This window comes from Mustelus asterias, chromosome 8 (genome assembly GCF_964213995.1).
Source record: "Mustelus asterias chromosome 8, sMusAst1.hap1.1, whole genome shotgun sequence".
NCBI lineage: Eukaryota > Metazoa > Chordata > Chondrichthyes > Carcharhiniformes > Triakidae > Mustelus > Mustelus asterias.
This window is the reverse complement of record NC_135808.1, coordinates 27,641,130-27,668,822: the sequence shown is the minus strand read 5'-3', so window position 1 is coordinate 27,668,822 and position 27,693 is coordinate 27,641,130. Positions and strand designations below refer to the sequence as shown.

The window sequence follows — 27,693 nt, the reverse complement described above, 5'->3', positions numbered from 1 at the left end:
ATAAAAATATAATGAGAAGGAAAATGTAATGCGCCACAAATGTACACATTCTATTAGTTGCCTTCCATTAAACTACAATTTAACGTCTCAAATGTAACATCCCTGTGGTGCATCACTGGACACAGGCTTCCAGTCACTAAATCAGCCTTCTGTCATCAATCTCTGGCTCCTACAACTAAGCCAATTTTTAATCAATTTTATCACATTACATTGTATCCCTTGTGAATTTATCCCCCTTCTCGTCTTCTAAGGGTCCAACATTTACTTTAGCTAATCTTTTCCTTTTTATATATTTGTAAAAACTTTTATTATCAGTTTATATATTTTGTGCTAGTTTAGTTTCATAATCTATCTTTCCTTTCTTTACCGCTTTCTTAGTAGTTCTCTGTTGTTTTTTAAAGCTTTCCCAATCTTCTAATTCCCCACTAGTTTTGGCCACTCTGTACGCATCGGTTTTTAATTTAATACTCTCCTTTATTTCCTTTGTTATCCACGGCTGGTTATCCCTTTTCTTACATTCCTTTTTTATCACAGGAATATATTTTTTCTGAGTACTGAGAAAAATCTCCTTAAAAATCCGTCACTGTTGCTCAGCTGTCCGACCAACTAGTCTGCGCTCCCAGTCTACATGAGCCAATTCTGCCCTCATCCTATTGTACTCCCCTCTGTTCAAGCAGAGGACACTGGTTTGGGACCCGACTTTCTCACCCTCCATTTGTATTAGAAATTCAACCATATTGTGATCACTCATTCCAAGAGGATCCCTCACAAGAAGATCATTAATTTTACCTGTCTCATTACACAGGACCAGATCCAAGATAGCTTGCTCCCTTGTAGGTTGTGTAACATACTGTTCGAGGAAACTATCCCGACAGCATTCTAAGAACTCTTCCTCAAAGTCCACGGCGTCCGACTTGAGTCAATCAATTAACATGTGGGTTAAAATCCCCCATGATTATTGCTGTTCCGTTTTTGCACGCATTCATTATTTGCTTGTTTATAGCCCGACCCACCTCAAAGTTATTATTTGGGGGGCTATAGACCACGCCCACTAGTGACTTTCTCCCCTTACTATTCCTTATTTCCACCCACAACGATTCAACATTATGCTCCTTAGAGCCTATATCGTCTCTCACTACCGCCCTGATGTTATCTTTAATTAACAGAGCTACCCCACCTCCTTTTCCTTCTTGTCTATCCTTCCGAAATGTCTGATACCCCAGGATATTCAGTTCCCAGTCCTGGTCACTCTGCAACCACGTTTCTGTAATGGCCACGAGAGCATACCCATTTGTACTGATTTGTGCCATCAACTCATTCATTTTGTTTCGAATGCTACGTGCATTCAGATAAAGTGTCTTTGTGCTAGTATTTATATGGACCCGATTTGTTAGTGCATTCTTTTGATTGTATGCTCTGTCCCTACCTGTCACAAACTGGTTATCCTTCCCCAGACCATCTCCTTGCACTGCGTTGACCACCTCGCTTCTTGTGTTTATCACCTCTTTTACTCTGCCTGAGCCCTTGACTCCTTTAACTAGATGAATGTCCTCATCATTAACCTTCATTCGTACCCTCTCCTTTACCTTTGATTTTGTAATTCCCCATACCCTTGAACCCTCTTCTCTCCACCCCCCCCCCCCCCCCGCACTATTTAGTTTAAAGCCCTATTTTGAGCCCTGGTTATACGATTCGCCAGGACTCTGGTCCCAGCACGATTCAGACAAAGACCATCCCATCTGAACAAGTCCCATCTTCCCCAATACTGGTGCCAATGTCCCATGAATTCAAATCCATTCCTCCCACACCAATCTTTGAGCCACGCATTTACCTCCTTAATCTTATTGATCCTGCGCCAATTCCTTAGCTCTAGTTAAATTGAATATATTCTTGAACCCTCTGGCACTTACACTTTCCCAGCACTGCAATGCACACCTTAACAAACATCACGGCCACGCCTCCCTTCCTATCTTTTTCTGAACACATTGTACCAAGAATATTTAACACCCAGTCGTGCCCTTCGATGAACAAGGTCCATGATATTGCCAGAACAACAGAACTCCAAGTTGCAATCTGTGCCTGTAATTCATGAATCTTATTTACTATACTCAGTGTTTTCACATACATGCACGTGATTTAGACATCAATAATTCCCCCCTTATTCCGACTTCACCAACAACTTAGAACTTTCCGTGCTCATGCTATCGGTGCCTACCAGTATTTGTGCATTTTGGTATACTGCTACAACATTTTTCTTGGTTCCAACAACCCTGCCAATTTAGTTTAATGCCCTCGCAACAACACTGGCAAAATTTCCAACAAGGAACTCAGTCCCAGCTCTGTTCAGGTGCTCGTAAAGATGTCATCTGAAAGCAAGAGTGGCAGAAATCCAGAGCCCTCATCACATCATCACGCCTGCATCACCTTTCCAGTATTGTTTTATCCTGTTATGTCCATACTCACTTTCTCTTGGCACTGGCAGTACTACATTGCTTGATAATTTTATACCTGGCTCCTAACATTCTGATTGCAAGATTCTCTCTCTTTTCCTACCTAAATCATCGGTACCAATATGGACCACCACCTGAGGCTGTTCACCCTCTGCCACCAGCCACATTGTGTCATCCTTGGCCCTGGCACCAGCCGAGCATCATACCGTTCTGGAGTAAAGTTTCCAGTCACAGAAATGCCTGGTCTTTTACCCTAAGAACTGAATCCCCTACCACGATTGCTCTTCCCTTTTACTTGCTCCTCTCCTGTATAACTGCTCCACTTGTGGTTCAATAATCTTCGCACAGACCCACTCCCCTCAGTAATCAGTACTCTCAATGACTTCTAAAATGGAAAACGGATTTCTAAACAGGAGCCCCGGGGATTACTGCTCAGTTCTCTTGGACTGCCCGGTGGTCACCCATTCCCACTGTGCCTCGGGGTTTTAAAGCTGCAGTGTGACCATGTCTTTGAGCACGCTATCCACGTAGCTCTTTGCCTTATGGATGCACCACAGTGGCTCTTGGTGGCGCCTGAAAACCTGGAATTCAAATTTATTTAGCTGGTGAGACTTGCTGCGCATGTGTGTATAAGATGTTGAGGGGTATTCATAGAGTGGATTCTCAGAGGCTTTTACCCAGTGCTGAAATGGTTGCCACAAGAGGTCACAGGTTTAGGGTGCTGGGGAATAGGTACAGAGGAGATGTTGGGTGTAAGTCTTTCACTCAGAGGGTGGTGGGGGCGTGGGATCGGCTGCAGGTAGTGGTGGTGGAGGCGGTTTCGAAGGGGTCTTCTAAGAGACTTTGGGATAAGTTCATGGAAGTTAGGAAGATAGAGGGCTATAGGTAAGCCTAGTAGGTAGGGACATGTTCTGCGCAACTTGTGGGCCGAAGGGCCTGTTTGTGCTGTAGCTTTTCTATGCTCTATGTTCTATGTGGTCATCCAGCAAATCAAGAGCATCCATGAGTTGATACATATCAAAGGACACTGTTTCCCTGCAAGACACCTTCATACAATAGAACATAGAACATAGAACACAGAACAGTACAGCACAGAACAGGCCCTTCGGCCCACGATGTTGTGCCGAGCTTTATCTGAAACCAAGATCAAGCTATCCCACTCCCTATCATCCTGGTGTGCTCCATGTGCCTATCCAATAACCGCTTAAATGTTCCTAAAGTGTCTGACTCCACTATCACTGCAGGCAGTCCATTCCACACCCCAACCACTCTCTGCGTAAAGAACCTACCTCTGATATCCTTCCTGTATCTCCCACCACGAACCCTATAGTTATGCCCCCTTGTAATAGCTCCATCCACACGAGGAAATAGTCTTTGAACGTTCACTCTATCTATCCCCTTCATCATTTTATAAACCTCTATTAAGTCTCCCCTCAGCCTGCTCCGCTCCAGAGAGAACAGCCCTAGCTCCCTCAACCTTTCTTCATAAGAACTACCCTCCAAACCAGGCAGCATCCTGGTAAATCTCCTCTGCACTCTTTCCAGCGCTTCCACATCCTTCTTATAGTGCGGTGACCAGATCTGCACACAATATTCCAAATATGGTCTCACCAAGGTCCTGTACAGTTGCAGCATAACCCCACGGCTCTTAAACTCCAACCCCCTGTTAATAAAAGCTAACACACTATAGGCCTTCTTCACAGCTCTATCCACTTCACTGGCAACCTTTAGAGATCTGTGGATATGAACCCAAAGATCTCTCTGTTCCTCCACAGTCTTCAGAACCCTACCTTTGACCCTGTAATCCACATTTAAATTAGTCCTACCAAAAGGAATCACCTAACATTTATCAGGTTTAAACTCCATTTGCCATTTTTCAGCCCAGCTTTGCATCCTATCTATGTCTCTTTGCAGCCTACAACAGCCCTCCACCTCATCCACTACTCCACCAATCTTGGTGTCATCAGCAAAGTTACTGATCCACCCTTCAGCCCCCTCCTCTAAGTCATTAATAAAAATCACAAAGAGAAGAGGACCAAGCACTGATCCCTGCGGCACTCCGCTAGCAACCTGCCTCCAATCCGAAAATTTTCCATCCACCACCACCCTCTGTCTTCGATCAGACAGCCAGTTCCTATCGAGTTGGCCAACTTTCCCTCTATCCCACACCTCCTCACTTTCATCATAAGCTGACCATGGGGGACCTTATCAAACGCCTTACTAAAATCCATGTATATGACATCAACTGCCCTACCTTCATCAACACACTTAATTAGCTCCTCAAAAAATTCTATCAAATTTGTGAGGCACGACTTGCCCTTCACGAATCCGTGCTGACTATCCCGGATTAATCCGCATCTTTCTAAATGGTCATAAATCCCATCTCTAAGGACCTTTTCCATCAATTTACCAACCACCAAAGTAAGACTAACCGGTCTATAATTACCAGGGTCATTTCTATTCCCTTTCTTAAACAGAGGAACAACATTCGCCATTCTCCAGTATTCTGGCACAAGCCCTGTGGACAGCGAGGACCCAAAGAATAACATTGTTTTACACATTCACATTCAAAATCCACAACCACTACCATCTCGAAGGACAAATGCTTCATATAACTGGAAACCACCCAGGGGTGTTCTCCTCCAAGCCACTCACCATTCTGACTTGGAAATATATCACCGTTCCTTCACTTTCACTGGGTCAAAATCCTCGGACTTTCTCCTTACCAGCACTCGGTGTACCTACACCATAGGATCTGCAGTGGTTCAAGATGGCAGCTCACCACCACCTTCTGAAGGTAAACTCGGGTGGTCAATAAATGATAAGCTAGCTAATGACGCCCACATCTCAGAAAATGAACTGAAAATTGCACCAGATAGGAGAAAAGATTTAGGGCTCAATAATATAAACCCACATATGTAAACAGTGACAGTTAGACTCCAACAAATTATATGTCATTTTCTATCACAGATAAAATACACAGCAATGCCCTAATGCATTGGCACATCGAGTATCATCAACCTGTAAGCTTCTGCTACCAGGGACATACACTGAGTGTTTAAACTCAAACCAAATTTCTAGGAGCGATTAGCAGATTGGGTTTCCAGTTTAGTGATCCTCGACATGTTACCAACATCTTCCCTCTATTCCAAGGCAAAATCTGGCTCTCTGGAATGTATGAGAGCTGACACGTGTCGATGAGAAATTGAGCAAATTAAATCTGAAATAAACTAAAATTAGAAAGGAGAAAATGTTCAAATTGGAGAAGTCACTGTTGAGACATTACTTAGTCTCCACTGAAAACCTGAATATTGTGAATGCTGCAAATCTGAAATAATAACAGAGAATTCTCGAAATAAAGAGTTTAGCAGCATACTTGGAGAAATAGAATGACTGATTCAAAGACGTTCAATCATAGCTGATCATCTGCAATATCCTCTGTAATCCCCTACCAATGGTGCATCTCTCCCACTCCTCTCCTTTCTGAAAACTGGACGGAATTGTAAGTTGTGAGGAAGGTGCAAGGAGGCTTTAGTGTGATTGAGACAAGTTGATGAAGTGTGCAAACTTATGATTGATGCAGTGTGGCGTGGCGAAATGTGAAGTTATACACTTTAGTGTGAAAAGCAGAAAGGAAGTGTATTGTTATTTGAATGGTGATATACTCTGAAGTGTGGATGTACAAAGTGATTTGGGTGTCCTTGTACACCGGTAATAAAGGTGGAGAGGCAGGTGCAGAAATCAATTAGAAAAGCAAATAGTATTTTACAAGAGGATTTGAATTCAGAAGTAAGGATTTCTCACTGTCGTAATACAGGGCCTTGGTGAAACCATACTTGGGAGTATTGCATGCAGTTCCAATCTCAGAAAGAATATACGTGCCAAAGGGGGAGTGCAACAAAGGTTCACGTGGCTGAAACCAGGCTTTATGAGGTTGTCCTTTGAGGGGAGGTTTGTTCAGCTGGGTCGGTATTCAATAGAGTTTAGAAAGATGAGAGGTGACCTGATTGAAACGTATAAAATTCCAGCAGGCTGAACAGAAAATGCAGGATGGATATTTTCCCTAGTTGAGGAACTTCAAAAGCAGAGACACAGTCTCATGATACGGGATAGGCCATTTAGAACTGAGATAAGGAAAAATAAATCTTCAATTAAATGGTACTGAATAATGGAATTGTGTACCCCAAAGGCTGTGGAGAAGTCACTGAAATTATTCAAGAATGTTTTTTTTTATTCTAATGGCATCAAGGCACATGGCCTGAAAGCAAGAATATGGCATTGAGATCAAGGATTAGTCATGTTCCTATTGAATGGCAGACCAGGCTCGAAGAGCCAAATAGCCTACTCTCATCCCAGTTTCTATGTATGTTTCTATTCGAAAGGGGAAATTCACTGTTGCCATGCTCTATTTCTCAATCACTCCCTATAATCCTTTCCCTTTCCGTGGTGCTTTTTCATGCATATGCAGATGCAACACATTTACTTATTCTCTCCTCAGTCAAAGGACCCAAACGGTCCTTCTAGGTGAAGCAGGTGTACCTTTTTCAATCTGCACTGGTATAGTCACTTTTCATGAAATGTTCTCCTTTGCATTGGAGAGATCAAATGCAGATTGGGAGACCGCTTTGTAAAACATTTCTGATTATTCCACAAACATGATCCTGAGCATCTAGTGGCCCATCACGTTAATCATCCACATTGCCCTCACACATTGCCCTGGTTTCCTGCAGGGTTCTATTGAAATTCAATGGACCATGGGCAACCACATCTCATTCTTCAATTTGGCAATTTACAGCCTCCCAGAACCAATAATATCACCTCAGAATTTTGGTGCACATATTATTTTAAGTGCTGTTCTTTCCTATTACCATTATTTTCTATTTTGCTCAGCATCTCACCTGCTCTGGCATGCATTTTATATATTTTCTTTACCCATCACCATTCCCTTTGGCACTAGAAGACTCACTGTTCTCTCTTCAAATCCCTCCTATCTTTCACCCTTCAAAGATTTTCTTCCAAGCCTACCAACCCTTCCACTTGCTTAAAACTAAAAAACTTCCAACTTTTACAAGTTCTGATCAAAGGTCACAAATCTGAAATCATGACTCTGCTTCTATCTCCACAGATGTGGCATTACCTGTTGGGTATTTCCTGCATTTTCCGTTTTAATTCTTATTTTGTATCCCCTTATGTTGGAGAAATAAATAACACAATGCACCGTATTTCCAGCAAAAGTGATTTATTTGACAGATAACAAGAAGATTAAATCCCAGCACAGTTATAGTGCTGTTACCAGCAGCAGAAGCAAACAAGTAATGTGGCTAAGAGTACAATTTGCTGGCTGCATCACGTGTGAATTCGCTGGTGTCTCAGCAGATGTTGTGATTGAGCAAATCCTTTCCCACATATGGAACACGTGAATGGCTTCTCCCCAGTGTGAACTCGCTGATGTATCAGTAGGTTGGATGAACGAGTGAATGTCTTCCCACACAGAGAGCAGGTGAAGGGCCTTTCTCCAGTGTGAACAAGCTGGTGTTTCAGCAGAGTTGATGAATGACTGAAGCCCTTCCCACATACAGAACAGGTGAACGGTCTCTCCCCAGTGTGAACACGTTGGTGTCTCATTAGGGAGCATGATTGAGTGAATCCCTTCCCACACACTGAGCACATGAATGGCCTCTCCCCAGAGTGAGTGCGTTGGTGTGTCAGCACTTCACTTGTGCTTTTAAAGCTCTTCTCACATTCACAACACTTAAATGGCCGTTGATCAGTGTGAACACGCTGGTGTGCTAGCAGGGTGGATAACTGAGTGAATGCCTTCTGACACATGGAGCAGGTGAAGGGCCTCTCTCCAGTGTGAACTCGCACATGCACATGGAGCTTGGATAACTCTGTGAATCCCTTCCCACAAAGAGAGCAGGTGAACGGCCTCTCCCCAGTGTGGCTGCGTCGATGAGTTTCCAGTTTGGAGGGATAATTGAATCCCTTTCCACAGTCCGCACATTTCCACGGTTTTTCCGTGGTGCATGTGCCCTTGTGTCTCTCCAGGTTGAGCAATCAACTGAAGTCTTGTCCACGCACAAAGCACGCATACAAGTCCTTTCCACTAAGAATGTTGTAATTTTTTTTTCACGCTATGTAACTGATAAAGCTCTTTCCACACTCAGTGCACTTGATCACTTCAACTCTGCTGTTTATGTCTCTGTGCTTTTCCAGTTACAATGATGTTTGAAATCATTTTCCGCAAATAAAACAGGCAAATATGTCTCCTTTTAAATTAAATGTCGAATGTTTTTCAGGCCTGATGAATAAACTGGCGCTGCCGGGTCCTGTTGTGAGGTTTTACTTGAGTTTCATGTCAGGAAATCTCATCATTCCAAAGCCTGTAAAAGTAATTTTGAAAAGCTTATAAGTCCACATTCAGAAAGGACATTCGAGTTTCTATGAAACATGTTTCCCCAAAGTCTAAAACCTAATCCGATACATTCTTCCTCCTTGCTGTGCTGAAACTCAAACCCATTATATTATCTCCCCCATTTTTTCAATTCAGTTGAATGTTCTCCCTCCCCTGAAAGTGCTGATTCAGGCTAGGATCCGTTCTTTGCTGACCGCATTCTTTCCTACGAACAGAATTTTGCTATCTACTATGTCAATACTGAAAGTGAGTATCAAGATATTATTCCACTGCTCTCAGTTGATGAGTGCAATAAAACAAACTCATAACAAGAAAAGCACAAAAACAGATGACTAACAAATTAAACTGTTTCTTTGAGAATACAAACCTTAATTAATTTTAAAAGGACAGATTATTTAGCAGAGGTTTATACTCAGGCTCCACTCCAGAAGTACACAATGCTCACTTGGCCCTTCAACTTCTGGGCTGTCTTCCTGATTTTTCATGGGGCAATCAATTACTATTCCTCAACACCGCACTGGCAGATGAGGTTTAGAGTAAGATAAAATGTGGCTACTAATCTGAGTTGTGAAATTGCCGTAGCACACAAGGCTATGGATCAATGCTGGAAAATGGGATTGGAATAGATCAGTGCTATATGGCCGGCATGGACACGATGAGCCACAGAGCCTCTTTTTGTGCTGATAGTCTATTCAATATTAATATGTTGCAGTTGTCCACGATGAAGGATGGGCAGCACAGTGGTAGCACTGCTGCCTCACACAAGCAGGGGCTAGATTTCAACTCTGGCCTCGGCTCATGTCTGTGTAGAGTTTGCACATCCTTCTGTGCCTGCCTGGGTTTCCTCTGGATGCTCTGGTTTTCTTGCACATACCAAGTTCTGCGGATTAGATTGGGTGCCATGATAAAGTGCCCTTACTGTCACGGGGACGACCAAGGTAAGGACGTAGGGTCCTGGGGATAGGGCCTGGATGCAACTATTGCTGCTGCAGGCTCGATGGGCCGATTGGCCTCCTTTAGCACTGTAGGGACTCTAAGATTGTAGGTGTGCAGTAGGAATGAATAATATTCATGTTTCACACCATTCAAATTTTCCATCAGAATACACACAATTCTCAATCAATTCTCTGAAGTTTGAATGGCTGATAAAACTACCCAGAATGCGCCGCACCGATGACCACGACCCATCCCTGTGAGAAGGTTGTTATCGCGCAGGCGCACGAAAGCACCGCCCCTGAAGAAGCAATGTCCACGCAGAGCATGCGCGGTGTGGCGCCAGTAAGTGAGCGGGGGCGAGCGCAGCCTGAGCAATAACGAGCGCGGCTTTCAGGGCCTCAATCAGAGCCGCCGGGCCCAGCGGGCGTATAATTAGAGGCCTGAGGTGGGTAGGAGCATTATTAACCTGATGTTACAGCGCCTTCTCCGTCCTACCCTTCACGGCCCGGTTTCTCCTCCGGTTTCCACCGAGTCCGCCGAGGAACAAAGGAGTGGTCCAGAATGCACCGCGTCTGGCCCTGAGGAGCATGCGCATTGAGGACCTAAGGAAATGAGCGTGTTGGATACAGCGATCACTCGAGCGCGGAGATTTGTGGGAACTGCCACCGCCATTACCAGCTGTAAGTAAATGTTTGATTTCAGGCTGATGGAAGGTTTCTGGCCTGAAATCATGAGTTTATTTCTCACTCTGCGGATCGTACATTGATCGGCTGGGCACCTTCCGTACTGTGTCTTGGACTTCAGATTCCCAGAATCTACTGTGTTTTGCAGTTATTTTGATTCCAGGCGTTGCCCACAGAACCGTGCCCAGACACAGACAGACCAGTTAAAAGTCTCTTTTCATTGGGGTGCAGTTCGTTATGGAAGATGGACCCTGGCCTACAGAATCTGTTTGCATGTTTCAGCTGGAAAGGGCATGGAGGAAAAATTGCCCAGTTTAACTCCTGAGTACTGACAGCACAGTAAAGCACAACAATACCTGATTCCAAAGAGGAATTCTGTAGGGGAGACCTGGCTGCAAAACAGCAATGCAGAAAAATATAAAGCCCTAGCTTGGTTTAGGACCAGGTATTCCCATAGAAGATTTTAGTCCATTTTAACCCATGCATTTACTTATTATTTAGTACATCAGTGTGGGTATCACAAGCAAGACCAATAACATGTTGTGAATTACTAATTTTATTTAATGCAAGACTTTCTTCTTGATCCAGTGCAATCAAAGTCACGATATTTTAATTGAGTGACAATATAGAAATGGCAATCAATGTTCAAGTCAAGATAATGTTTGACATTGAGAGGAATATGGGTGTGTTGGCTTTCCCACGCACCTGCTATCCTGTTCTTCTAGCTGTTGGAAGGTTCTGCAAAGTCCTGCTCAAGCTGCAGCTGCACAAATTCCTTCACTTTTCCCCAATCCCCAACCTGTTTCTCTGCCTCTCGCTAACCTCCGTAAGAAGTTTAACAACACCAGGTTAAAGTCCAACAGGTTTATTTGGTAGCAAAAGCCACACAAGCTTTCGAAGCTCTAAGCCCCTTCTTCAGGTGAGTGGGAATTCTGTAGTTTACCCCAGTCCAACGCCGGCATCTCCACATCCTCGCTAACCTCCACCAGAGGTCAGAGTCTTCCATGTGGCCAGACAACATGGTGGCTCCCTTTCCTGAAAGGCATTAGTGAACCCATCGGGTTTTTACAACAATCCTTCATCTTTCAATGTAACCTTTTTATTTTCTGGTCCAGGCCCCACAAATTACCAGGTATGAGATAAGCTGCATTTTGACAACCTGCATTTGGTGTGTTTGTTGGATCTCTCTCTTGACCCCTTCTTCATTTAAATTGATTTTATAGAGTGTAGGAGGAGGAGGAATTTCAGAGGAGAACATCACAATCTGACTGAATATCCACACAATTCATCAGAGCCTGAATATCTTCAGCTTTGAACATGGAAACAAAAAGCACCATTCACAGCGGAGAGAAACCATACGCATGTACTATCTGTGGTCGATGCTTCTGCCGATCATCTGGCCTGTCGAGACACAAGCACAGTCACACCAGTGAAAAGCCATGTAAGTGTGGTGACTGCGGGAAAGGGTTCAGTTACCCATTTGAGCTGGAAATTCATCAGCGCATGCACACTGGCGAAAGATTGTTCACCTGTTCCATGTGTGGTAAGGGATGCACTCATTTCTCTGCCCTGCGAAAGCACTGGCGAGTTCACACTGACAAGAGACCTTTTAAGTGTTCAGATTGTGGAAAGAGCTATAAAAGTTCGTGGGAACTCACATGCCATCAACGTGTGCACACTGACGAAAGACCATTCAGGTGCTCTCACTGTGGGACTGGATTCAGGCGATCATCTGACCTCACTGTGCACCAGCGTAGTCACACTGGGGAGAAGCCATTCATCTGCCCCATGTGTGGGAAGGGATTCACACAGTCATCCCAGCTGAGTACACATCAACTGGTTCACACTGATAAGAGACCTTTTAAGTGTTCTGATTGTGAAAAGAGCTTTAAAAGCAAAAAACATCTGGTGACGCACCAGCGAGTTCACACTGGAGAGAGACCATTCACCTGCTCTGTGTGTGGGAAAGGCTTTGGCCGTTCATCCTACCTGCTGAAACACCGACTGGTTCACACTGGGGAGAGACCATTCACCTGCTCCGAGTGTGGAAAGGGATTTGCTTGTTCATCCTACTTGCTGAAACACCAACGGGTTCACAGTGGGGAGAAGCCTTTCACCTGCTCAGTGTGTGGGAAGAGATTCACTTGTTCATCTAATCTTCTGAAACATCAACGAGTTCACACTGGTGAGAGGCCATTCACCTGTTCCACATGTGGAAAAGCTTTCACTGTGTCATCCAACCTGTTGAAACACCAGCGAGTTCACAAGTGATTGCAAACTCTGTATTCTGCCAGTTTTGCTGCTGTTAATGACATCCATGATTGAACTAGCTTCATTTTTACAATTGGGTTACATTTTTTCCAATGTTAATAATCCCAGTTTGAGACTAGAGTTTAAGATTCTGGATCAGTGTGAAATAAGTCAGTGTTGTTTTGAACACATTGCTCTAGATTTCAGCTGTTTCTCAGTTTCAGTATTCCCTGGCTGGAGCTCAGAAAAGAAAATCTGAGGGAAGGATTTTAAGAGAGGAGCAGAACGTGAGCCGAGACACAGCACTTTGAAGAGTGACAAATCGCACTTTGATCTTTCTTGTCTCCCTTCCTTGACAGCAAAATCCCTGTACAGGTTAATCTTGAGGCATGTGCAAAATGTGCTTCCCTGGCTCACTGCTCTTAACCACAAAACAAAAAGCTCCTTTGCAATTGTGTTTAGAGTCAGGAAGAACAAGGAATGCTGGAAATATGCTATTGGATCAGAGTGTGAAAAATTTCGAATTGTGTTGACTGAAAGTGAAATGGCAGGTTTGAATTTCCAGCTTAACAATGCCTGTTAATAATCCCACAAATATATAATGTGCTTTTGTGAGAGTTCTCCGCATACCATCTGTTGAATATAATTGGTTAACTTTTGCATTAAAATAGCAGATGTAAGAGTTTACAAACCCTGTTAACTGCTGGTATAAATATACAGCAGACACTTAATTTACAGGCATGGAGGAATTTGAATGCTTCAATCAGCATGCTTCAAGTGTAGTCTCGTTTTATTGATTGATCTTCTCACATAAAGTCCCGATAAATATCTACTTCAATCCCACAGGCAAACAATGGCACCATGCTTTTCAAGGCCAAATCGATGCAGACTGGTGAAGCTGCCTTGCACCTTTATTTGCTTGCGTGCTACTCCACCACTGCCCCTTTATGAAGGAGTGACCTGTTCTGCTGAACATTCTATTGCTAGTTCTATGGGCTAGCTTTTTGCTCTGCTCATTAATGGCATGTGTTGTCACCCAAGGAGCTTTGTCCAATTGAACCTACTCTATATGCAGGGGTCAAGAGTAGTTGTGGGATACAGTGATGGCTGTCATCAGCGTCCATGTGTAACCTGATGTCATGTCTTGCATGGTGGCACCAAGGTGCAACAAATAGCTGAAGCATAGAAAGGATCCACCTATAGGCCCTTGTGGGACTTCAAAAGTAATGGGTTGAGCCATTGCTCGAGATTATTGGATCGACCTCTAAGTGAAGCAAAATGAGGTCAGTCCTACTTAGATTGACAGTGGAGAAGAGTCACTGGAGGATGATATGGTCAACAGGGAGGTCAAGACGTGCAAGGAGGGAAAGTGGCCCACAATCAAAGAGGATGTTCTTTGTGACGTAGATTTAAACCATTCGCTGTTGTGGCAAAGATAGTACTATGTGGAAATGTTTATACATGTCGCAGAGAGCTGGACATAGATTTGGATGGTATCAACACATTCAATGACTTTTGGAGAGGAATGAGCGGTTGAAGATGTGACGGTAATTTGGAAGGATAGCAGATTTTTTCTTTATCCTCCTTTCAATTTTGTTACACTTTCCAACAGATTAGATGAATTTGGAACCATTTTCAATCTTGCTGTGCCACCCCGGCTTGCCAGATCATGCACTTACACAGCTTAGAGACAACCGCTATCAGCTACTCAAACAAAACCCATTTTTTCAGTCAGTGTTAACTGCATAACTAGATGCCCAAATAGACGTCACAAGCAATCAAATTGCTCCTCTTCCTAAGGTCATCCTTTCTTTGGCCATGCATATCCATTTGGCGGTCACACACATGATGCATTGATTGTTTGCAAGGTCCAGATGGACTTTGGTGTGAATGGATCATGTGGCCTTAAAAACACAAATGGTAGCATAAGTACTTTGGTGTATGTATTGAAAGTGAATGTTATCTTCAGCAAAGCTGATGAAAAGTGAAATAGAAGGGGGAGGTCTTGTCTCACAAACTTGATTGAGATTTTTGAGGAAGTGACAAAGATGATTGATGATGGCAGCGTGGTGGATGTTGTCTACATGGACTTTAGCCATGCCTTTAACAAGGTCTGTCATGGCAGACTGATTTAGAAGGTGAAGTCACATGGGATCCGTAGTGAACTGGTAAGATGGATACAGAACTGGCTTGGTCACAGAAGACATAGAGTAGTAGTGGAAGGATGTTTTTCTGACTGGTGATCAGTCATTTCTTTTCACAGGAATCAGTGCTGGGACCCCTGTTTGTACCATATACACAAGATTTGGAGGAGAATGTAGGTGGCCTGGTTCGTAAGTTTGCAGATGACACAAAGATTAAAAGAGCTGCAGATAGTGAGTTTTGATATGGAGATGCCAGCGTTGGACTGGGGTAAGCACAGTAAGAAGTCTAACAATACAAGGTTAAAGTCCAACAGGTTTATTTGGTAGCAAAAGCCACTAGCTTTCAGAACAGCCTGTTCCGAAAGCTAGTGGCTTTTGCTCCCAAATAAACCTGTTGGACTTTAACCTGGTGTTGGTAGACTTCTTACTGTGATAGTGAGTATTGCCAGAGGATGCAGCATGGTAGAGATAGGCTGGTGACTTGGGCGGAGAAATGGTAGATGGAATTTAATCCAGAGAAATGTGTGGTGAGGCATTTTGGAAGGTCTAATGCAGGTCTAATCCAGTAAATGGCTGAACCCTTAGAAGCATTAACATACAGAGGGATCTAGGCATAGAGATCCACAGTTACCTGAAAGTGGAACACAAGTGGATAAGGTGGCCAAAACGTCATGTGGCATGCTTTCTTTCATTTGTCAGGGTATAGGGTATAAAAATTGGCAAGTAATATAGCAACTGTATGGCACGTTAGTTGGGCCACACTTGGAATATTGTGTACAGTTCTCATCGCCACACTACAAGAAGGATGTGGAGGCTTTTGGAAGGATACAGAAAGGTTTACCAGGATGTTGCCTGGCTTGGAGATATGAGGAGAGATTCAACAGACTTGGTTTCTCTTCATTTGAACCTCGGAGGCTAAGGGGCGATCTGGAAGAAGTTTACAAAATTTTCAGAGGCATGGATAGATAAAGTTTTTTTTCTCCAGAGTAGAAATTTCAATTACTAAGAATATAGGTTAAGGTAAAAGGGGGAAAGTTTAAAGGCGATGTGAGAGGGAAGTTTTTTACACAGAAGGTTTAAGTGCCTGGAATGCACTTCCAGAGGAGGTGGTAGAATTAGATACAATCACAGCATTTAAGAGGCATCTTGACAGATATATGAGTAGGCAGGGAATAGAGGGATACAGACCCATAGAGGCAAAAGGTCTGTAGTTTAGAAATGTACCATGCGTTGGTGCAGGCTTGGCGGGCCGAAGGGCCTGTTATTTTGCTGTGCTGTTCTTTGTAAAGGGTGGTTCATCAATGTGGAAGGGAGAAATATCTGGGAAGAGAAGCCGATTTGAATTCTGCAGCCTCAAGCACACACAAGTTACGACATCAGACTTAGAAAGAATAAATAGGTTTTTATCACCAAAACATGTCTTCATGCAATGAAGATTGATAGCCATCTGTTCTTTAAACAGTTGTCACATTGAGGAATCTAATGAAATTGATACCAGGCTGTGACTTGAACCTGGATTGCTGTGACGACAGTGCAGATTTCTGAATCGTGCACCATCACAATGCCACTTACAAATATTACGATTTACCTGCAGCATATTTCAAAGGACAATGTGACAAACATGCATATCTGGTGAAGAGGCGAAAACATAAACCCTCAAAAATAAGCACTGCGCAATCACCGCTCCACGCACAAGCTGGAACTCTGCTCCTGCCATAGGACTGCCATTCGTGCTTCTCCAATTTATTTACATTGATATAGTTCCTGATCTTTGGAACCTTTTTTTGTGAATCTTTCATGCATCTTCTCCAAGCTGTGGTAGCTAGACCTGGACACAGTATTCCATTGAGGTCAAATCATTGATTTGTGGAGGTTTATCGTGGTTTCCTTGCTTTTGTTCTTACTGTTCCCATGTTTAAAGGCCAGGATGCCAAATGTGTTTTAACTCCTCTCTACCTGTGCTGCCACCTTCAGTGACTTCTTCACAAAAGTCCGAAGGTTGCTTGGTTATTTAGCTCAATATAGAATGGTGCCCTTTCGGCTATTTTGCTTCTCGCCCTTTTTCCCCACAAAAACTAATCATTTCATGCTTCTCTGCATTTAATGTCATCAGCAACTTGCTCACCCAATCCACCAGCCTACCTTTCCAAGTTTAATACCATCCTCCTCACAATTCATCATACTTCCAAATTTCATGTCAGCGCAAATTTTGAAATTATGCCCAAAACACATCAGTCTGTGTCATTGATACATGCCAAGATCAGCAAGTGTCCTCACACCAACCCCTGGGCAACTCATCATAAATCTTCCACATCAGATATCACCAAAGATAGCCACAGTTTCACCTAGGAAAAGAGTGCAGGTGCCGGAAATCTGAAATAAAAATGTGAATTTCTGTAAATATTTAGTCGTTCTCGCAGCAGCTGTTGAGAGGGAAACAGATTTAACATCTGAGATTGTGAAATTTCATCAAAGCTGACATTCTTGCTGGCTATTTTCAGAATTTTATTTATTTTTCCCTGACCCACTACCTCAAACACACAAACACACACACACACACCTGCAACCCTCTCGCCTATCCCCAGCTTCAAAAGAATGATGAGAAACAACCCCAAGAGTGAGGGTAAGATTAACAGTGTGAGCTGTAGAGAGGCAAATGCAGGAAGTTCTCATGATAGTTTGAGGTGGGGTGTAGAATGTCTACAGTACAAGCCAAGAGCTCATTGCAAGTTGTGTGTGATGCTAACTAGTATCTGATGCTAATAATACAAGGATTTTAAATTTTTATGTTTGGACGGTAATTTACATAGAAATAAGTTTTTTTTGACAGGATATTAAATATTTTGAAGGAATTTTGCATAATCCTAGTTTGGAGGACAGCACAATGATTTGAAATGATAATATTATGCTTCCCTCAACTCCGATAAAGGCTTCTGCAGCTGCAGAATACAGCCAGTATCTTCTGATGTTTTATTCAGTATCCTCTGAGATTTGTAGCAGTGTAACTCCTTATGATAAATAACAAACACACAAAAAGTAATTACAAAACCTTGGAAATTTTGTTCAACTAAAGATGTTCAGGGATGGAACTCCCACAAAGTGCAAGACAAAGATGTCATTGCAATTCAAGATATCAATTTGGAGTGTGCATTAAAATATAGAGCTCAATGAACCCAATTTGTTTGGTGATTCATTTTAATTCTTTCTCATTTGATTGAAACCACATGGTAGGATAAGACACTCCCGATAGTAAATTCAGACTTATTAATTAAAAGCAAAATGAATTGATTCAGAGATTTAACATAGAATTACTTAACATCAAAATGTATTCACACAAATAAGCCCCCTCAGTCTTAAAGCACAGAGCATGTGTCTTAATTAAAACCATTCACTATCTTTTTCTGTACTATGTTGTTACTAAAAAGTCCAAAATATGAAAGTATATTGATCAAGTCCAATAGATTTCATGACTTTCAATGGATGACAAAGCCATGAACATGTATCCTCCTTGCTATCTGTTTCATTCAAACATGATTTGTTCAATCAGTGTATAGGGAGCAAAGTGGGGCTCTTCTGAGGTCTGTTCTTATTCTCTTCAGTGGATATCATGTCAGGCCATGTAACTTTAACCAATTGATTGGTTCTGGCTAATGTGAGGGTAATTTGATCAGCTTTTAATTATATATAATTAAAGATAATGTATTGTTTCACTGGGGCAGTCCATGGAAGACAAATATTCCTTATTCACTCATCTTGGTCAGATCATGAACAATAAGTTTTATTCCTGAGCTAGAACTTGGCAGTCCAAATGTTCTTTCACTTATCAAAGGAATCGAACTATTCCTCCACCTGCACCAATTATTTTAAAGTCATCTTAGGCTTCTCAATAAATGTATATACAGAAATATTGTCATAAGTGCTTCAATCCCAGAAAATGGCTGTTTGACTTAAAGACTCTGGAAAAATTTGTGTTTTTTTAAGACATTGTCCCTTAAAAGGCAAAGACCTTGTTTGCTGTGGTCCCTGTCACCGGAAAAAGAAAGATGTTTTATAGAAGCTGGAAATCTCTTGACCCTGGTGGACTGTTTACAAATGGGTCACATGGTCGTTTATGGTTCTGAAAAAAAAAGCGTTTTTGGTATATTTTGTTCAAAAGCTCGTTTAGGTTTTAAATTGGGAACAATAGGATGATCAGCTGCTTCAGTAAAGAACACATCAGCTCCCGAAGCTACAGACCCAAACCTAAAGCAGAATGAATGGAAGTTGCTCTACATTCTGAGATCGGCTGACTGCAAATTTTCACCAAGCCCATCTGAAAAGTGGTGCCTAAGTCATCAATTGCTTCACAGACCAGTGCTGAGAGACCAACATTATAACCTGAACATTGTTTCAAGGACTCCATTATTTATCCTTATCCCTTCAACTATGGACTTTTAACCTTTTGGGAGAATTCCTCTCTTTCCTGGTATGTTTAAGTGTCTGTGATTTAGAATATTTAGAGTAATTATCATACTTTCATAGTTTTGCTGTATATTAATAAGCTTCGCTTTCTAATTGAATGTTGGTTGTATAATAAACAAATGATTTTGTTGTTTATTGAAGAAACTTGGACATTGAGCGGTCATTCTCAGATTCATAGGTAAAGCACATATTTGGTCATATCGCCAGCTGAAGATATCATTTGAATATATGTTGTGACCTGTGGAATGGTTGAACTTTAGAGAGAACATGGACTCCTCCCATCTTCAACATTGCAATACATATATTTATATAAATATAGACTAAATTACTTTGATCACCTTTAACTTAATTAGCTTGATTCCTTATAAGATCATTTGTTTTTATTAATTCATGGGACATGTGTTGTTGGCTAGATCAGCATGTATTGTTCATCACTAATTGCCCTTCAGAAGGTGGTAGTCAGTTGCTTTCTTGAACCGTTGCAGTCCATGTGGTGTAGGTACACCCATAGTGCTGTTATGGAGGGAGTTCCATGATTTTGACCCAACAACAGTGAAGCGGCAATATTTCGATGTCAGGATGGTAAACGTGGTTTGGAGGGAAACTTTCAGGTGGTAATGTTCCCATGTGTTTGCTGCCCTTGTCCATCTAGATGGTAGTGGTCAAACGTGCAGAAGGTGCTGTTTCAGGAGCCCTGGTGACTTCCTGCACTGCATCTTTAGATGGTATACATTGCTGCCACTATGTGTCATTGTTAGAAAGAATGAATGTGAATGGGCATCTGAACAGACTGCTTTGTCTTTGACGGTGTCAAGTTTCTTGAGTATTGTTGAAATTGTGCTCAGACAATTGAGAGTATTCGATCTATTCCTGATTTGTGTCTTGTAGATGACAGGTTTGGTGGAGTGAGTAGATGAGTTACTCGCCAAGGGATTCCTAGCCTCTGACCTGCTCTTGTAGCCACTGTATTTATTTGGCTAATCCAATTCAGTTTCTGGTCAGTTGCAACTCCCAGGGATGTTGATAGTGGGAAAGCACGATTGATGATAATGCCATTGAATGTCAAGGGGTGATGGCTAGATTCTCTTGGTGATGATCATGGCCTGGCACTTGTGCAGTATGAATTTTACTTGCCACTTGTCAGCCCAAGCCTGTACTTTGTCCATGTCTTGCTGTACTTTGACAGGGACTGCTTCAGTTGTGAATAGTGCTGAATATTGCGCAACCATCAACAAACTTCCCATTTCTGAAGTCCTTACGATGGAAGGAAAGTCATTGATGAGGCAGCTAAAGATAGCTTGAACCTAGGACACTGCCAGAGCAATTCTTGCAGTGATACCTTGGAGTTGAGATGATCGACCTGCAACAAACGTAACCATCTTTCTTTGTGCCAGCTGTGACTCCGACCAATGGAGAGTTCCGCCCACCCCTCCCCCGATCCCCAATTACTCCAGTTTTGCTGGGTTCCCTTGAAGCCAAACACGGTTAAATGCTGCCATGGTGTCAAGGGCAGTCACTCTCAACTCACTCTTCATTTTAACTGAGACTTTTGCTGACTGAAACCAGCCTCAATTCATTACAAATCAACTTGCTTCCAATTGAGCATTTAGGCCAAATGTTTGCTATATATTCTGAGCTGATTTAAACATTCATTTCTGACAAAAAAGTCTTCTTTCAAGATTTGCAAGTATAATTTATTTTGGGAGTATAACTACGCTGTTTGGAGGTAACTGCTGATGATTTAAATCTTCTCTTATCATTTATTGAGGTTCATGGCTTTTAACCTGTTGCTGGCAGATAACTGCCAGTGCAAGTTAAAGGGCACAAGAGGAGTTGGCTGCTGGAGTTTGCTGCATGTAACATTTAAAGTGGGTTCCTTTTACCTTGTTAACATATTTCAGTAAGCTTCGTCTTGGAATGGTCAGGTTTCACCAAACATTGCCATCAAAGTTCCTTGACAGCACACCATTGGAATGATAAAAGGGCTGAGACGTAACTTCAACATTTCTCTTCACAAATGCTGCCAGACTGGTTGAGCACAGTTTAAATTTCCACACACTCACACACACAAGTTTAAGATGTCCCATTCCAACTTCTGCATTCAACACCATTGAGATTCCAAAGACATTTCTCTCAAGGCCAACCTCTTTCATCGTCTCTTTTTTTCTCCTCTGGTGGCCTTTTATCATTCCCCCGTTTCTACTGCACAATCCAGCAGATAAGATGGATTGAGAACACTTTTAATCTTATCGTAATATAAAAGTATAATACTGCAGATGCTGGAATCTGAAACAAACACTGTAAATTCTGGAAAATCTCAGCAGGTCTGCAGCATCTGTGGAAGCCAAGAGGTGGAGATACTGGCATTGAACTGGGATGGGCACTATAAGAAGTCTCACAACACCAGATTAAAGTCCATCAGGAGGATCTCATCAGCAGCAGCGCTCCAAAAGCTCGTGATTCTAAATAAACCTATTGGACTTTAACCTGGTGTTGTGAGACTTCTTATGGCATCTGTGGAGAGAGAGTAGAGATGCTGTCAGACCTGCTGAGAATTTGCAGCATTTTCTACTTTTGTTTCAGGTTCCAGTTGGAGTGCATGCACTATTGGGCTGGCTGGCTGGGGCTGTGCGATAAGTTTGAAACAGAAAATGCTGGAAAATCTCAGCAGGTCTACCTTCATCTCTATTATCTTTCCACAAATAATGCCATTTCAATCTTACCATACAGCGCCAGCCAGCCAGCCCAATCGCCCATGCACCTCAACTGCTCCTGGAAAAACACCCAGCACTACACTCTGAAGAAGAACCATGGTTAACTCTCTTTCCCTCTGCACAGACGCTGCCAGACCTGCCGAGTTCTCATTTCAGATTCAGCATCCACAGTATGTTTGCTCCATATTGCGAAGCAAAAGAACCCCAATTCTTCAGTTTGCGCGTGCCACTCTATCAGGAGTTTCTCGGGAAAATGCCGTGAGCGATTCGGTCTCCTGTTCCTGCACCTCCCACCCTGCCCCCGGCTATTCCCGAAATTCGACCCGGCTTTGCCTGACTGGAGATCACACAGATCAAAATGATTTGACCAAGGTTTCAAAGAATATGTGCGTACACCGATGCAAATGGGACATGTAGAGGAACATGTCAGTCTCGAAGATGATTGTCAGAATCAGCAATACCGCGGCAGGATGACAATAAGATTAACTGAAGGAGAGATTAAAGCAATAAATGGATTTTGTCACATATACGTTCTTCATGCCAAGAATTTTGATTTCCCGTTGTTGGCTTGCATGAGGTGCAACAGGGATTGACGCGATTAAAATAAGCTTGCCGTGACTCGGATTCGAACCGAGGTTGCTGCGGCCACAATGCAGAGTACTAACCAATATACGATCACGGTGCCCCAAAGCAGCTCTGGTGCAAGTTCTTGCCTGCAGCAAACGAGTAGATCACACTGCCTGGAACGATAGCTTTTTTCCACGACATGTCCAAAATCCGAGTCGGCTTTTCGGCCCATTGAGCCTGTTCCACCATTCAATTTATATCATAGCTGATCTGAATGTGATCACATCTCTCGAGTCCCTTTCAGATGAAGTGTTTGTCTCACTCAGCCTTGAATATGTTCAGTGAGGCAGCCTCCACTGCTCTCGAGGGGTGAGTAATCCAAAGATTAGCAACCATGGTAGAGAACAAATTCCTCCTTATCCCCTTTTTCAAATTGAAAACTCCTTCTTACGCTCATCCATGAAAGTGGGCATGGGTACAGATTCGTCGTTGGTTTGTCTCTAAACAGTATCAGAAATTGGTGCACAGATAGCCAAGCCCAAGGATTAGTTTTTTTTTGGCAAAGATGCAAATCTGAATCTTGCATTTTTGTAAGGATCTGTTAAAACTGAGACAGTTTGAATTGACTTTTATTTTCAATGTTGTGAGTTGTTCCATTTAGAATGACTTTTTTGTTTTTGAATGTTGTCAATTGCAAAGCTGCTCTGTTGGAATTTGTCACATCTGTCAATGTAATGTGTTTTCACAACAGGTTGTTGGATGTGGATTGGCTTGAAGTGGCATGGTGGCATAGTGGCTAGCACTGTTGCCTCACAGCTCCAGGACCTTGATTCAGTTCTGGCCTTGGTTGATTGTCTGTGTGGAGTTTGCATATTCTCCCTGTGCCTGTGTGGTAATCCTCTGGGCAGTGCAGTTACCTCCAACTGTCCAAACATGTGCAGGTTAGGTGGATTGGCTCTGCTAAACTGCCCCTTAGTGCCTTAAGATGTGTAGGTTAGGTGGATTAACCATGGGAAATGTATGTGTGGCGAAGGGGTAGGGCAGGGGAGAAGGCCTTGGTAAGATGCTCTGCCAGAGAGTTGGTGCAGATTCGATGGGCCAAATGGTCTGTTCTACACTGAGGGAATTCTATGATTCTATGAAGCCTCCTTAGTGAGATGGAACGTTTTTTACTTTGTTCATCATTATAGTTACTAAGCATCAACCAGGCATGTAAATGTCTTAAGGCAAAACTGTATAATGGTGATGATGATAAGTTCGTACAATGTAGTAAAGGAATGAGTTTTATGGAGTGCTCTCTTAACTTGTTGTTTGCTGTACATGCAAGCTGATGTTATATGGCACAGTTCCCCTGAGGACACCCAGATCCCTCTGCACCACTGCAGTTTGTTGTACCCAATCACTGAATAATGTTTTGCGCTTCAGTTCTTCATACCTTGCACCTTCCCACATTCTACTTCTTCCAACAATAAGCCCACTCCCTTGATTCGCCATAACTCACTTTTTTGCCTACCTTTGTCAAAACATAAAAGCTTCAAAGATTATGGTGGGGATAAAGCTCAATACACACCACAAGTTTAAACAAGTTTTGCACCCTTAATAAAAAAAACATGAAGTATTGAGAAGACTAAATGGGTCTGACAGCATTTGTGGAGTAAGAAACAGAATGAACATTGAATCTATATGACTCTTCTTCATCATGTATCCCTGAGGCTAGGTTACTGGAGATAGCTGAAGTAAGTTTTAAAGCTGGTGCCTGTGAACTGAAAGCCAATTTTCTGGCAGATTACCAACGAAGTCCACAGATTTGCATGGGGGTGGGGGGTTGGTTGGTGGTGGAGAGAATAAATGCCTTTTTGTTTTAAATTTTTGTCTTTATGATGCAATATTTAGTTCATTGGGTAGGAGTACTGTTTTTGGTTTGAGCCAATGTTGAACGTTGACAGCAAACATTGCTAAATAATGCCTGGTTTGATGCAAAAGCTAAATATCCCACACACTGAGCATGAAATCAAGACTGAATAAAAATGCTGGAAATATTCAACAGGTCTGGCAACACCTTTGGATAGGAAAACTAGGTTAAACTTTCAACCTTCCAACATTTCCTCAGGGGAAAAAGTGCTGCCAATACTATAAACTTCAAACAATTCAAATTAGATTCCCCTGCTTTATTGGGGTGATGTGACATTAGCTCAGGAGCAGGATATGTGATTAACTGTGCAGCCTATATGTAGGGAAGCACATTGTTTCTACAAGCTACCCAGATACTGAGATTCAACAAACTAGCCTTTAGTTGTTGGGTTTATCCTAACAGAATTCTTTTAACAAATTGTGCAAATCTCTAATCCTATGGCACCACTCCTTTATCTACGGTGGATTGGAAAATTATGGTGACAGCAAAGGGGTTTGCCCACCAAGCTAACATACAGGTACAGCAAAAAATGAAGAAGGATAATGGTATGTTAGCCTTTGTCACAAGAGGATTTGAGTACAACAGTAGCAAAACCCAGAATCTTGGTTAGACCACACCTGGTGCCTTGGCCCCTTAACTTAGAAAAGATATTACTGGCATAGAGGAAATGCAACTAAGAGACAACAAACTTGTTCCAGGAATGGCAGGACTGTGCAATGAAGTGATGATGGGGAAATTGTGTTTACATTCTACAGAATTTCAAAGAATGAGATGTGATCCTATTGAAACCTACAAGAACTAAAGGGATAAACAGTGTAGATGCAGGTAAAATAATTCCCCTGGTTGGGAAGTTTAGAATCAGTTGACACAATTTCAGAAGAAGAGAAGAGCAAATTACTGTAGTCCAAGACAAAATCAGAAAATGTTGGAGAATCTCAGTATATCTGACAGCATCTGTGGAGCGAGAATATAGCTGCACTGGGGTCACACAACTATTTAGTATGGAGTCTTGTTTGTGATTGGAATTAACCAAACTCCTCCACCAATTGAGAATGGCTATGCACCACCACTCACAGAATAGGGAAAGGCCTATCAGTCTGTCAATCCTTTATGTGTCTGGGTCAGATGAGGTTTCCTATGTTGAACATAAGAGGGTAGCTATTTTGGACAAAGATGGTGAGCGGGATTTTCTAGTCATGCTCACCCCAAAACCAGAAAATCCCACCTGAGGTCAACAGACATGGTTCCCCGCAGCCCCATGACAGGCAGGATTGGAAATTCTCCCCCCACCCAGCACCCCCGAAGAGTTTTTTTTTCAGACGGTTGTGAACATTTGGAATCCAATATCCCAAAGGACTGTGGAAGATGAGTCATTGAATGTGTTTAAATCAGAGATTGACAGATTTCGAAATGCCAGTGATGTAAAAGGAAATGGGGATAGTGTGGGGAAAACACATTGAAATAGGTGATCAGCCATGATCATACTGAATGGTGGAACAGGCTCAATGGACTGAGTACACAACTCCTGACCATGTATTCCAAGCCTACTCGCCTCAGTATCCATGGATGAATCTCATCTGATTATCAAATTTTAGTACAGACATGCTATTAGGAATAGACCAGTTTTACATCAATCTCTGATTTGACAGTATGTTTCCAATATTCACCATTGATTTGCTTGACTTGCAATACAGTTGGAAAGGAGCCTTCCATTGTCTGCTTGGGGGCTATGAACAATGATACAGAGCGACTGCATCACATTTCTTACACAATTAACCCCTTTGCTGTCAGCAAGATGAGAAACAGCAATGTGCTATTTGTCCCACTGAATGTAGTACTGAAGGATGGTGCCCAGGCTCAGCTTGTGTCACTTCCACATGATCCTGCCCCCAGATTGTTATTCCTGAGCTCCAGTCAAGTGATTTTAAACATTATGGTGGGAAAGACAAAAATCTGCAACAATGTGCTTAAAGCAAAATTTATTCGACATTTGTCCATATTTAAACTCAAGCTCAGTTCAAAAATAATCTCTGTCAGAATGCGCAGAATTCAGGCTGGCTGGTGATTAGCAACAGCAGTAAGGGCAGAATCCAGTGCCAGTAGTCAGATGTGTAGTTGCCCGTGCCTCAGCAATTGGGATGAACGAGCAAATCCCTTCCTACACACTGAGCAGGTAAAGGGTTTCTCTCCGGTATGAATCTGCTGGTGTTTCAGCAAATCCTTTTTGCTTTTAAAGCACTTCTCGCAGGCAGGACATTGAAACGGTCTCTGATCAGTGTGCACAAGTTGGTGCTCAGTGAGGTGGGATGACTGAGTGAATCCCTTTTCACACACAAAGCAGATGAAAGGCCTCTCCCCTGTGTGAACGCGCTGGTGCCTCAGCAAGTGGGATGAACGGCTGAATTCCTTTCCGCACACGGAGCAGGCGAATGGTCTCTCTCCGGTGTGCGTGCGCACGTGTGTCAGCAGATCATGCTTACTTTTAAAATTCTTCTCACAGTCAGAACATTTAAATGGCCTCTTGTCCGTGTGAACTCGCTTGTGCGTTAGAAGGTTGGATAAAACATTAAATTCTTTCCCACATGTAAGGCAGGTGAATGGTCTCTCCCCAGTGTGAACCCGCTGGTGCGTATAGAGGCTGGATGACTGAGTGAATCCCTTCCCACATACGGAACAGATAAATGGCCTCTCCCCAGTGTGACTGCGCCGGTGAGTTTCCAGCTCAGACGGGTAATTGAATCCTTTCCCACAATTTCCACATTTCCACGGTCTCTCCGTGGTGTGAGTGTCCTTGTGTTTCTCCAGGTTGGATGTTCAGTTGAAGCCTTGACCAGAACCAAAACCCGTGTATATTTTTCTCTGCGCTGTGTAACCGATTAAAGCTCTTTCCACAGTCAGCTCACTAGAACACTTTCACTCAGATGTCTGTGTCTCAGTACTTTTCCAGTCACATGGACCTCTGGAGTCTTTTCCCACAGACAGAATAGTCCAACATTTCTCGTTCCACAGTCAAAAGCTGCTGATATTCAGTTCCTGATGGATCGAGTGACTTTGACAGTTCTTGACGTGATATTTGGTTTCACCTTTCATTCTACAAATCCTCTTCTAATGTCCTGTAAAAGATTTCACATGTGAGTTACATAGAACATACAATACAAAAA

At 42.6% G+C, this 27,693-nt stretch overlaps 2 protein-coding genes across 2 annotated transcripts; one reads left to right on the top strand and one right to left on the bottom strand.

Annotated features, from left to right (window-relative positions):
- Nucleotides 1-7,712: 7,712 nt before the first annotated feature.
- LOC144497694 (uncharacterized) lies at nt 7,713-27,346 on the bottom strand (the record flags this gene model as incomplete). Its single annotated transcript, XM_078219136.1, has 2 exons — nt 7,713-8,470; nt 26,638-27,346. Coding segments are annotated over 2 exons (1,383 nt in total), but the record flags the coding sequence as incomplete, so codon positions are not given.
- LOC144496965 (uncharacterized) lies at nt 10,130-19,471 on the top strand. The gene is made up of 2 exons (XM_078217621.1): nt 10,130-10,481; nt 11,708-19,471. The coding sequence occupies exon 2, from the start codon at nt 11,802-11,804 to the stop codon at nt 12,753-12,755; it is 954 nt and encodes a 317-aa protein (XP_078073747.1). The 5' UTR covers nt 10,130-10,481; nt 11,708-11,801; the 3' UTR covers nt 12,756-19,471.
- Nucleotides 27,347-27,693: the final 347 nt, after the last annotated feature.